The sequence below is a fragment of the Dreissena polymorpha genome, chromosome 11 (assembly GCF_020536995.1).
Source record: "Dreissena polymorpha isolate Duluth1 chromosome 11, UMN_Dpol_1.0, whole genome shotgun sequence".
NCBI classification, from domain to species: domain Eukaryota; kingdom Metazoa; phylum Mollusca; class Bivalvia; order Myida; family Dreissenidae; genus Dreissena; species Dreissena polymorpha.
Window position 1 is genome coordinate 6,426,541 of NC_068365.1, and position 13,484 is coordinate 6,440,024.

General features: G+C 35.8%; 1 protein-coding gene and 1 long non-coding RNA gene across 25 annotated transcripts in view; one reads left to right on the top strand and one right to left on the bottom strand.

Annotated features, from left to right (window-relative positions):
* Positions 1-13,484, bottom strand: part of LOC127850056 (uncharacterized) — a 263,076-nt gene that overhangs the window by 75,637 nt on the left and 173,955 nt on the right. For 3 of the 24 annotated variants that reach the window (XM_052382802.1, XM_052382803.1, XM_052382801.1), the window contains exon 2: positions 3,430-5,386. The exons of 3 other annotated variants lie outside the window; for them this stretch is intronic. In XM_052382802.1, the coding sequence (XP_052238762.1) occupies positions 4,019-5,386 (1,368 nt within the window). In that variant the 3' untranslated portion in view covers positions 3,430-4,018. 18 more of the 24 variants (XM_052382798.1, XM_052382800.1, XR_008035038.1 and 15 more) reach the window with 15 other exon arrangements.
* LOC127850063 (uncharacterized) overlaps positions 1-13,484 on the top strand; it is a 177,143-nt gene that overhangs the window by 4,117 nt on the left and 159,542 nt on the right. The gene's annotated exons all lie outside the window — the stretch shown is intronic.

Sequence of the window (13,484 nt, forward strand, 5' to 3'; positions counted from 1 at the left end):
ATGAGGCTTAAATGAAGTGATCATGTGGCCTGTATTTAGCCCCGTTTTTTCATACAATGATGCTAATATGAAGTGATCACGTGAAAATGTATTTAGCACCGTTTTCCTAGAGCAAGGCTAATATGAAGTGATAACGTGATGCATTTAACCCCGTTTTCCTAGAGCGAGGCTTATATGAAGTGATCACATGATGCATTTAGCCCCGTTTTCCTACAATGATTCTCATATGAAGTGATCACGTGACCTGTATTTAACCCCGTTTTCCTAGAGCGAGGCTCATATGAAGTGATCACGTGACCTGTATTTAACCCCGTTTTCCTAGAGCGAGGCTTATATGAAGTGATCACTTGATGCATTGAGCCCTATTTTCCTACAATGATGCTCATATGAAGTGATCATGTGACATGCATTTAGCCCCGTTTTCCTAGAGCGAGGCTTATATGAAATGATCACCTGACATGTATTAAGCCCCGTTTTCCTAGAGCGAGGCTCATACGAAGTGATCATGTGACATGTATTTAGCCACGTTTTCCTAGAGCGAGGCTCATACGAAGTGATCACGTGATGCATTTAGCCCTATTTTCCTACAATGATGCTCATATAAAATGATCACGTGAGTAAGGCTCATTTGAAATGATCAAGTGACCTGTATTTAGCACCGTTTGCCTACAGCGAGGCCCATACGAAGTGATCACGTGACATGCATTTAGCCCCGTTTTCCTAGAGTGAGGCTCATATGAAGTGATCACGTGCGGATTTTATGATAAATTTGTAGCAAACTCTTCGACATTTACGCTAGAATATTATTACAAAATCCAAGACCGACGTAATAGCTGCAGCATCCGTACATCTCCCGTCTGAACGCAGGCTTGTATAACGTATTCCACGTCAGGGGATACACACGGAAGTAACGTGCCGTAATCACTCTCGGTAAGATTTCAATGTGAGTTTCCCCATCCGTGTTACCGCTCAGCATCTAGAAAAAGGTTATAGTAAGAAACTTTTAAATATTGAATCAAGGTATTGTAAAACGTAAATTTAAGAAACAATTACTGTTTCTGTCGTACCCTCTGCGTGCCGATTTGTCAGACAGCATATTCACTTCAATTTAAACAATGGTTTCAGTAAAATGCATGGGTCATTCCTCGGAAGTTTTGCTTTTTAACCTCATACTATATGCAATGGGCACAAATTGAGCATTCATATTCACACGTGTAACTACGGTAACAGTGGATTTATGAAAACAGTATTTCTGGCTAGTGAGCACTGCACATCCCGTATTTAAATAGATCTACCTATGACACGTCATGTAAAAGGTGGCAATAAATGCACCATTATAAATTGAAAAAGCAAAACAAATAATAATAAATCCTACAACCGGAGTACCGGACGGCGTCATCGTCGAGCACATAACATGATACCAGTATATCCTTTACAAATGTGTTTGATGTTAAACCTTACATTCAATTTCGATCGTATATCCTAAGAGCATTTTCAGTCGTACCTGTGTATTTCCGGTATAGTCTGTGTAGTTGTAGAAGTGGTTCCCGTCTATACTGTACTGGATATAGAAGTATTGGGTGAAGTAGTTGACGTCTGCGTACTGCACACCGACTGCGAACACATCCGTCTCGTTGCATACATTAACCTCAATCTTGTTGAAACTTTGTCAGAATGTTTATCTGGACGATTTCTTGAAAGAATTCGAATCTGTGTACCACATTAGTCCAAAATTAGATCACCGGGCTAAATCTTAGAAAACCTTCTTAACCAGTCTATAAACACATCATATAAGACTCAATTTTCATGAAACTTGGTCAGAATATTTATATTGAAAATATCTAGGCCAAGTTCAAATTTGGGTTATGTGCGTCCAAAGCCAGGTCAAATCTTAGAAAAGCCTTGTTACAATTTAAGAGGCCACGTCTATAACTCTATATTGGTGAAACTTGGTTCTGATTGATTATCTGCGCGATGTCTTAGCCAAGTGCGTCATATTGATTTTAAAAAACGTGTTACCACTCTTTATGATATTTGTTCAGAATGCGTATGTTTGTTTTCATAAATACAATATTCCATCGATACATAGTTTATAAAGTTGTGATCTATAACAATATCCTTTTGTATGCCCTATCTATATAAAATACTAATAGTAATACTATAACTATAACTTTTACTAGTAATAATATCTTTATTTTCTTTAAGACAAAACATTTAACATTTATAACACTGTGTAACTAAAATCTATCAAACTGTTATTTTATTATAAATGTATCCAACATAAACACAATGCAAGATTACCACCAAATCTATCTTAAATAATTTTATCTAATTCTATGATTGTTATTATTTTACGAGAAAACAATCAAAGAAAAATAATATATGAACATCCAAAAAGAAAATTTAAAAATATTAATTATAATAATGATAATAATCTTCAACTAATTAATTTGGTTTATAAAACTAACATAACTCCAGATAAGAATAAAAGTTAAATCAAAAGTGTACTTCATATGTAAATACTTAACCTTCTTTAAAAGAGAATTATAGCGATTTCACAGTTTACGTTTTACACGTACTTCTTAATCAAACGTTACAGATGCTGTCTATGACGGATATATCGGTATATTTATTAATGTGTGAATTTATATCTGCTATGATTATTTAAAACGATTTTCTTGAATAAAAAAAAAACAATGTCTTAGAAAAAGAAGACATATGATCATTATAAATAACATAAAATTGAATGTTATATTCCGTATACTGTAAAGGCAAGATTAAAAGAGGTGCTAAATGTGACAATATTGAAGAAATACAGAAGTTAATGTTACGATTTACGTGCTATTTCTGTTTACCAGATCTTTTTCCCAGCTTTTCGAACACATATTACTTTAAAATATTAACACTTGGTATACTTCATAATGCAGCATGATAGCTTCTAATGGATTGCACATAACTTACTTTTAACTCAATAAAGTACGAAATATTCGATACCATCGATGTTCCTACTCCTATAAGGTTTAATTTGGAATTTCGACGCGGGGATCCACTTTTTTATTTTCTCACTACAATTGCGACTTTTTAAAGGCGGCGTGTTATGGGGAAACCATGTGTCTGTAGCTCAAATATAAATGCCATATTTATTGCTAAAATGACAAAAGTTGCATATTTCAGATGTAAAGGTGCGTTACTTCTAATCTAATGATATGTCTACTGAGTGTGATATGGTTCCTGCCAATTTTAAAACATGTCTGCAATTAAGGGGTGACGTTTTCTTATGTGGCAAGGGTTAACGCTCTACAAATCACAATGTCGACCATTGCATAATGATAGCCACTCACAACATTAAAGTAATTGCATTAGTATTACACTTCGGCTGCGTTCGAAAATGACTGTCGTTTGTCTAAAAACCTGGCTGCGAGGTATTAGGACAGTTTTCCTCATAAGTCTATTGTGTAACATTGTTATTAATACCTGTTATTAACAGTTAAATTATGTGGCGTCTGAAATCAGCGCCTTAGGGGCCCTACTGGTGATGTTGTCAGAACATTACTTAATCGAATGAAAGGTCACAGACAAATGATTATAAGGATACCTAAGTGCTTATTGTAAGAATGCTTTATACAGCGATCACACTGTGTTCATCAGTTGGTACATCCGGAAACATTGTCGAGCTTATTTTGGGTGGTAACATTATACATGCTGCTCATTTTGATTGTCAAAACTAGTTGTTGTCTTTTCTAAAATAACATGGTTATTTTAAGGTTGCAAAACAAATGGATATTTATCAAAACACTATTCCCGCTGTATATCTTAACAAACTGTTTTCAGTACGGCCGTCTGCATAACCTTAAGTATACAATACAAGACTTATCATCTATAGCTTTGAACGAGATTATTGTTTTCATACATACAGATTGCAAGTACCAAGTCTTTATATAAAACAGTTTACCTAAACAACTAAAGTATCGTGCACGTAGCCCTGATACACGCGCGAAATAATCGATTTGATTCATTATCACATAAGCATTCTGTTTTGAATATCAATCAGTTGATTTGCAGAACTAACATTTAAGAACATTCGTTGCGCAACCTGTATCAATAGATCGCACTGGCGGCTGCTTATCTTCTCCAGGATGGAATCCGAGTCATCCAACTCCACATTCTTCTCTCCAATTTCCACGCATCGGATACTGCGCTCCAGCTCCAGCATCTCTAGCTCCATCCTTTTCTTGCTGAACCACATCATCGGCTCTGGGGACGCGACAATCGCCTTTCTTATCTTCTCCAGTCTCAAGATTACATTGGGCCCTTCCTCTAGCATGTCCGTGATATCTGCTACCCATTTATGTTGCTGGTAATCATGCATACCACAGGCTTCCATAAGATTTCTTTCCGGAATCATGTAATAGCAAAGTCGTTTTTTCTCAATAGCAGTCCTAAGTTCTTTCAGTCCGTTATGCAACCAGTAAAGTAAGCTGCGTGAATGAAACTCTGTCTGTGGAGTATTTTCAGCTTGCCAAAATATGATGTTTTTCAACACGTACGATGTTATTTCTTTATTATTTGGTTTTATTATATCTCTGAGGATCATTTTAAGAATGACATATACTTTTGCTTGTGTGTCGTTAAGGTTGTTTACAAGTTCTGTCTCGCCGGTGTTGAAACAAATCCTCCACTCCATGTGCTTGTAATCGCTTCCCTTAAACCCTACCGGAGTAACAAAGGCTCCTAATGATACTACTTTCTGAACTATAGTTGGTAATGGCCAATTTCGTCGTCTGTCAGCCCATCTCTGTAGGATGCTGGGGCAGTAACAACGTAGTGCGATTACTCTGTCAGTATGAAGTATACCTCCATATGTATCAGGCATCGACGGCCCGGCTCGTTCATGATGCTCCAGATTTGCATCATGTGTTAATGTACTTTCTGCATATTCATCTAGCAATAAGCTACTACTTAATAGAACGCCCCCATATCCATTATCACACAGAGCCTTGGTAATTATATCATAACGTGCATGAGCAGCTGGTCTCTCTTGTAACAGTCTGCAGTGCCCTGAATATACACGTGTATCCATCGTATCCATCCTAAACACATCTATGTCGTCTGAAATAGTGAGCAGATTGATATCAGCTTCCACACAGAGGACATCCGTTAGCACAAATAATATGTCCCAGTCGCTTTCCAAATAGCAGGTCAGTCCCTCTGCCTTGCTCCCAGCTGTGATATATGTAACTGCGTTTCCTTGTTTATTCAAAGATCGTGCATTCATCAGCCTGTCATACTCCCTGTACTTCTCAACGCGCCACCGTCTCATCATCTCGCCGTAACCCAACCGGGTCATTATAGTACAGATCTCCATGGACATGATTTCAAGATGATTCTATGAACAAAATAATACGATCTTTAAGTCAGTTTAAAATACGCAATTGTATTTGATTTGAATTATAAGCACATACAAAAAATACAATTTGGTTTACATATGTTTTCAAATAAAGTTTAAATTCTGCTTTTTAATTTCATGGAAATAAAGTTTATTGAAAACTTTAAAGTAATTAATTTTCTTCGATTACTTTATCTATTTTCTGCTCGCTTTGTGCCTGCTTTCCATTCATAGGGACATGGGCATTAACATTTGCAATTTTGTACGTGAATTTGCTTGGAAGCATCCTAGGCGGATGGATCTTCCTGACATCACGTCTGAGTTGTAGATTGTAACCAGACATAGTACGAAGAAATATATGAATTATCAAAGTGATCATTCCTGAGAAAGTACAAATATCATAACATTAAATGAATAGTTGTAAGAACATACTTGTGCATATATTTTGTTGTATTGTTTTTGTTACAAAAATGACATAATATTTGATAGAACTTAAAATAAAGAGTGTTGTTTAAACTGTTATTTTTGTTATTTGTAACAAGGTTTATCAATGACTTTGCCTTGTTTGACAGTTTTTGAACCACAAGACTCAACAAGGTATGCATAATACGATTACAATAAAGTTTGATAAATATCCACTCATCCAACAGGATGACATTGTAGGATATCCAACAAAGTTAAATAGGTGGTCCACCCATCTAACACGGATGAACAACTTCTGGATAAAGATTATGTCTCCCACCACTTTAGTGGTTTGAGAAACTTTTGATTTAACCCTGTGTGTCTGTCTGTGTGTCTGTCATACTTGATGTCTGAACTCAAGTTCTTGTTTGTTTTACATGCACTTTTATCATGAAAAAAATGATAATTAGACAGCAGGAAATTGCATCATTTCAAGGTGCCATTTATAAAAAAAAATCGACAACAGGAGGGAACCCCCTCCAGCACCCTCCACAGTTGACCCCCCCCCCCCTCTGAATAATTTCTGCGTAGGCCTCTGTAGTATATGACTTACCCGATAGTGATGACTGCACTGGCTGCTGTGCCTACAAATGCTTTCAGTCTCTGACTTACCCGAGAGTGACGACTGTACATGCTGCTGTGCATACAAATGCTTCCAGTCTCAGACTTACCCGAGAGTGATTACTGCACAGGCTGATGTGCCTAGAAATGCTTTCAGTCTCTGAATTACCCGAGAGTGACGACTGTACAGGCTGCTGTGCCTACAAATGCTTCCAATCTCAGACTTACCCGAGAGTGATGACTGCACAGGCTGCTGTGCCTACAAATGCTTTCAGTCAAAGACTTATCTGAGAGTGACGACTGCACAGGCTGCTGTGCCTACAAATGCTTTCAGTCTCTGACTTACCCGAGAGTGACGACTGTACAGGCTGCGGTGCCTACAAATGCTTTCAGTCTCTGACTTACCCGAGAGTGAGGACTGTACAGGCTGCTGTGCCTACAAATGCTTTCAGTCTCTGACTTACCCGAGAGTGACGACTGTACAAGCTGCTGTGCCTGCAAATGCTTTCAGTCTCAGACTTACCCGAGAGTGACGACTGTACAGGCTGCTGTGCCTACAAATGCTTTCAGTCTCAGACGTACCCGAGAGTGACGACTGCACAGGCTGCTGTGCCTACAAATGCTTTCAGTCTCAGACTTACCTGAGAGTGACGCCTGTACAGGCTGCTGTGCTTGCAAATGCTTTCAGTCTCAGACTTACCCGAGAGTGACGACTGTACAGGCTGCTGTGCCTACAAATGTTTTCCGTCTCAGACCTACCCGAGAGTTACGACTGTACATGCTGCGGTGCCTGCAAATGCTTATAGTCTCAGACTTACCCGAGAGTGACGACTGTACAGGCTGCTGTGCCTGCAAATGCTTCTAATCTCTGACTTACCCGAGAGTGACGACTGTACAGGCTGCTGTATCCAGACTCTGACTCTGTACATCCGACGCCTCCTTCTGCCATTTGTAAAATGCTGGAAGTATATATATATGTTTTAATTGTAAAAGATGTGGTTAGATTGAAAAAGGCAAAAATGAAAGGTAACAATATATATTATTGTTTTAATGTTTTTTTTTTCAGAGTTTACGTTCTTATAAACTCTCATAAAACATTAGCATAACAGCAAGTTTGATCCTTTAATCCTAATGTCGCATAACATCTTATGAAGCACTTAATAATATATATGCACATGAACTTAACATTTAAAAGTCTTAGATACTACTCTGTACACGATGGGTTTATATGCACCTGGTTGCGTTAAAAAATAGTGTTTGATGAGTGTGGTGTAAAATAGTACATGTTGTAGTTCGATTTTTGTATCATAAGTACCTAGATAAGTATATCATTTCTGTGAAGAAAGTTAAACACTTGAAAACTAGGTCAGTTTCAACTTTAACTGTAATATAATGGTGTTTCATCAAACGAGTCAAGACAATGAAGTCCTGTTCGTATCAATGAACCTGGTAGTTATTGGTGAAACCATTTACGAATGCCCGAGCTTCGTTATTGATTGTTAAAATCACTAGATGACGCTGTGAGAATCTGCTGGACATCTGAACAAGAACTATATTGTTCATATGCGGACATGGATAAGCTTGGATACGTCAAGATGTTGCAGGTGGTGATGCAAATTATTAAAATAATCTTTTAAGCAACGCGTTATTGATTGCTGCACGCAAAAATGGGCCGACGACGTTTTAAACAAGAGTCGATGTCATCATTATAAACATACAAAAGCCTACATTACACAGAAATGTACTTATCTATTGATTTAGCACCAAATAAAAGATTGCGCTTTTGAAATTCCGAGCCTCAATCACAATTTACAAATCGAACTGGGGAGACGCAATAATGTATAAAAAGATAACAGAATATGCAATAATTGTTCTGCAAACTAAGTTCGATATCTGGATTGTGAATATCATGTTTATGTGCGTGTGTGTGAATATGTTTAAACCAACGATGCCAAGATCTAAGAAATATAAATAACTGAATTATGTACATTCTATATTTACACAACCCTTATGTATTTTTATAAGCATGTTCTAGACATATATAACTTCATTTCCTCCAAATACACGAAGAGCTGAACAAATAATAAGACACAATTTATTTGTTCAGCTCAACAAAAGCATAAGTGTAATAAAATTGTGTATACGTAGTACAATAAGTGCACTTCTTTAGCGATCAGCACAGTAAACATTGACATGATAGTGATACACAGAGTAAACTTAGCGATCAGCACAGTAAACATTGACATGATACACAGAGTAAACTTAGCGATCAGCACAGTAAACATTGACATGATACACAGAGTAAACTTAGCGATCAGCACAGTAAACATTGACATGATACACAGAGTAAACTTAGCGATCAGCACAGTAAACATTGACATGATACACAAAGTAAACTTAGCGATCAGCACAGTAAACATTGACATGATACACAGAGTAAACTTAGCGATCAGCACAGTAAACATTGACATGATACACAGAGTAAACTTAGCGATCAGCACAGTAAACATTGACATGATACACAGAGTAAACTTAGCGATCAGCACAGTAAACATTGACATGATACACAGAGTAAACTTAGCGATCAGCACAGTAAACATTGACATGATACACAGAGTAAACTTAGCGGTCAGCACAGTAAACATTGACATGCTACACAGAGTAAACATAGCGATCAGCACAGTAAACATTGACATAATACACAGAGTAAACTTAGCGATCAGCACAGAAAACATTGACATGATACACAGAGTAAACGTAGCGATCAGCACAGTAAACATTGACATGATACACAGAGTAAACTTAGCGATCAGCACAGTAAACATTGACATGATACACAGAGTAAACGTAGCGATCAGCACAGTAAACATTGACATGATACACAGAGTAAACTTAGCGGTCAGCACAGTAAACATTGACATGATACACAGAGTAAACGTAGCGATCAGCACAGTAAACATTGACATGATACACAGAGTAAACTTAGCGATCAGCACAGAAAACATTGACATGATACACAGAGTAAACGTAGCGATCAGCATAGTAAACATTGGCATGATACACAGAGTAAACTTAGCGATCAGCACAGTAAACATTGACATGATACACAGAGTAAACTTAGCGATCAGCACAGTAAACATTGACATGATACACAGAGTAAACTTAGCGATCAGCACAGTAAACATTGACATGATACACAGAGTAAACTTAGCGATCAGCACAGTAAACATTGACATGATACACAGAGTAAACGTAGCGATCAGCACAGTAAACATTGACATGATACACAGAGTAGACTTAGCGATCAGCACAGTAAACATTGACATGATACACAGAGTAAACTTATATATGAACAATGATTTATAGGCATGGAAATAAATTGATATTGTTAATGAAAATAAACCGTCTAGAGGTCATTGAAATAGGAAAAAACAGTACGCACGTGGTATTCATAAACATTAAACATATAATATCAAAGTGCACCAATATTCACAGGAATCAGTAAATACGCATAACGCATATGCACACGTATTCTCAATCAAATGCTGATCAAAACATCACGAAAACAATCTGGCATTCTAGGAACGAAATCAAAATTCTATAATACCTTGACAACTATGTTATGATCTAATAATAATGTTAATGTATATATAGAATATTATGTGAGTTTTAGATAAAGATCAAGTTTATCATGCGAGGCTTAGAACCAGGGTAGCGCGAGGCTTGCCGTGCGCTACCATGGCTCGAGCCGAGCACGATAAACTTGATCTTTATCAAAAATTCGCATAATATTCTTTTTATCCTATTATTTCCTCCCCTTTTCCATTAATAATTATCAAATATTTTATTTTTTGACAATTTTATCTTTCCGTAGTTGACAAAAACATATTCACAATATTTTGGAAAAACCCAAATCTGATCTAAAAATAGCGACAGTATAATGCTCATGTGTATACGGTCTTTGTTATACTATCGATTTTCATCTGGTAATAGGATAAAACTTTTTTGGGCCGTAGGCCTTTGTTTACAAATTGACTTAACTTGACTTGACTAGTTTGAGGGTAATGTAATTTGTATCAATATTAAAATGTTTTGCACTTTCGATTTCAAGGTACATTTGACTATATTGTATCTGACATAGTTTTTATATTAAATGCATGTGTAATCAAATACATGATACGACCAATTAAATTGTATAAAAATTCCCATTCAGCTTGGACAAAAGAAACATAGGATATGTTGTTTATTATTCATTATTAAAATGCATGCACTTTCGATTTCAAAAACCTTCGAACAAATTAGTAAAGTTATGCGATGGGTTAGCAATATACTGCGCAGTTGATATAAGTCAATGGTTATTTCATATAATATGACACATTTCTAAATACGATAATAAAGGTAAGAGATAACATTTAATCTACTTACGAAACAAATGTACACGAATGAAAATTTCCCCGATCTAATAACTTCGTTTAACTACTTCCGTCCGCGATGAAGTTATCTACTTCTAATCATTCTATAAATAGAAATTACGTAAAGAATTTCAGTGACAAATTACTTATTAATAACTGAACGCTGTAAATATTAAGTTTACCTTTTAAGTGAAGAGATATTAGCCAAAACGTGGATTTAAAAGTGTCAAACTACGACTAAATCGCGTATATAAACACCGCGGGGAATATCTGTATGTGCATTTCAAAGTTGTCGTATTGCACTAATATGATAATAGGTGGTACCTAATTTACGGGGAAAAAGCTTAAATATTTGATTACCATGTATTGTAATAAATATATGGAATTTATTGTGTACAAAACATTACAAGACTTTAAATAAAAAAGTAACGCATCCAAAAAATCAAATTATATTGTTTTGCTTGATGACAAAAGTGTTTTACATCAATCAAGCTTTAAGATCTTTTCTCGTGTGTGCTTTTTTAGCCTATGTTATTTAAAGCTGGTTCAGTGGATACGGTGTATGTTAGCGACTGTGGTGTCTTGGTATTGATCCCTTAAGAGGGCGTGTTCTTTTGATGACCCTTAAGACGCCAAGCACTGGTCCTACCCAGGAAACAGGTTGTTTCATTTATGTCTCAATTAAAATAAATCTAGCTAAATTCATTGATTCTAGCATAATATGATTAAACATAACAAAATGTGATTTGTCAAATCAATTTTGATTATCAATGCATAAATATGTGGAACTGAAGGAAAGCGTTGTTTTGCAATTGAAGTATGTCATAAATACAGGTATCTCAAAGAATTTTGATTTCCTTTGACAAAGTAGTGTCGCTTAGTTACCACTTAGAAACGAGTAACTGTGTAGCATTTCAGAAATAACAGTCTAAACTGCATAAAATTAGTTTGTAAGCAAACAAACAAAATGTTATATCATCCATATTTTTTATTTATACATTTTAGTAACACATAAAACAAACATAGATGTATCAGTAATCGTATGAGCTTATTTAATTGTCAATAATTGTTTTTCTATGTTTAGTCGCTAGCAGAAGTATGTCAAAGATGTTAATATATTTAGAACATATATATACAAATTAAGGTATATTACGGTAATGTTTGGCGATATTAAACAGATACTTTCACGCAGAAAGGTAGATACATTGTCAATAAAGAAGGCGAATATTGATCTCCTTGTTTTGTTTCCTGGTTTGATCCGATGTAACAAGAGAACCAATCGCAAACCGCGTGCTCAACCGAGTGTGTAATAATAAGTTGAGCATGTATAATTCTTTTGCACTTTTTCGCAGAAATTTAAGTTCTTATACATAGAGTTTAGAACATTCAGGACGTTTACCATATAAGCCTTTTTTCAAGACATTTACACAATTTAAAATGGTTTATGGATTCGAAAGCTTTTTTAAAAATCAACATGTAAACAATAGAATCTGCCTCTTTTTCGATAGATATTTTTGTATCATAGCTTTACACTGTAACTTTATTTCATTGACGTTCTGTTTAAGTTTGACGGTATCTTAAGATTGGTTTATGTACACAATTTCATAAAAATGCGCATTCATAAACACGTGTGTTAAAAATGTTGAAGAATAGCACCGATCCTCGCTTTGTGCTTGCACAATCAGTTTCAATGTGTGTAACTCAAGTTTACATTTACAAACAAACATGAACACAATGATACACTTTAAGAATTTTCGAACGAAACACTATTCAAACTTGAATATCAGTAAGGAGTTACGATTTTGATTTAAAATTGCACATGTGATCATGTGACTATATTCAGTGAATGATAACGATACAATCCTTAAATTATCAGGTCGGTAATTAAGTTAATGCGTTATACTTTTTACATTATTATTTTACGATGTACGATTCTGAGAATTTGACTTTTTCAGTGATTTTTTAAATTTGTTAAGGGTTAAGGTTAAGCGCTCTAAAGCCGGTGTAAATCCCCAGTGCTTTGCATTGACCGTAACAAAGCGGTGATACCAGCTTTATTCAACTATGTGTGTATGTTGTTTTGTATTGTGCCGTGCTGTTTTGGCAATTGGTCACTTGCCTTAAATAAAGGACCACGCAATTATATAAAAAGAATGGCATACTGCTGCAGCAGCTGGTGTTTCACATCTGTATATTACTATAAAAACTAACTTTAGCACATTATGGCTCATATGAATATTCAGAAGCGGTACTGCGCATTTGGCAATTTGCATGCTACCGACCTCACGCTATAAAGCGTCCGATTGTCATTGATGTATTATTTTATCGTAAGCTTGTACAAAAGGTAGTCAAATAATCACATCTACAATTTTAAATGAAAATCCTATATTTAAATACAAATATTAAAGTTTGAAAAGTGCTGCGTTGGGAAAGTCTCCAATACACTTGCAGGTAACGTGCAATTTGCTAAAATGCGAGGTAGCGGTCTTAAATATTCAGATGAGCCCTACATTTAAAAAAATAAGTTTTAAGTTATCCTGATGTAAGAACCCACCTCAAATGATGAAATTGAAATAAATTTAGAATTATTCGTTTCCCATTTCCACGTGCAATTCGATCAAACCATATATACCCTGCGTGAGCACTCGGGGTATATATGGTTT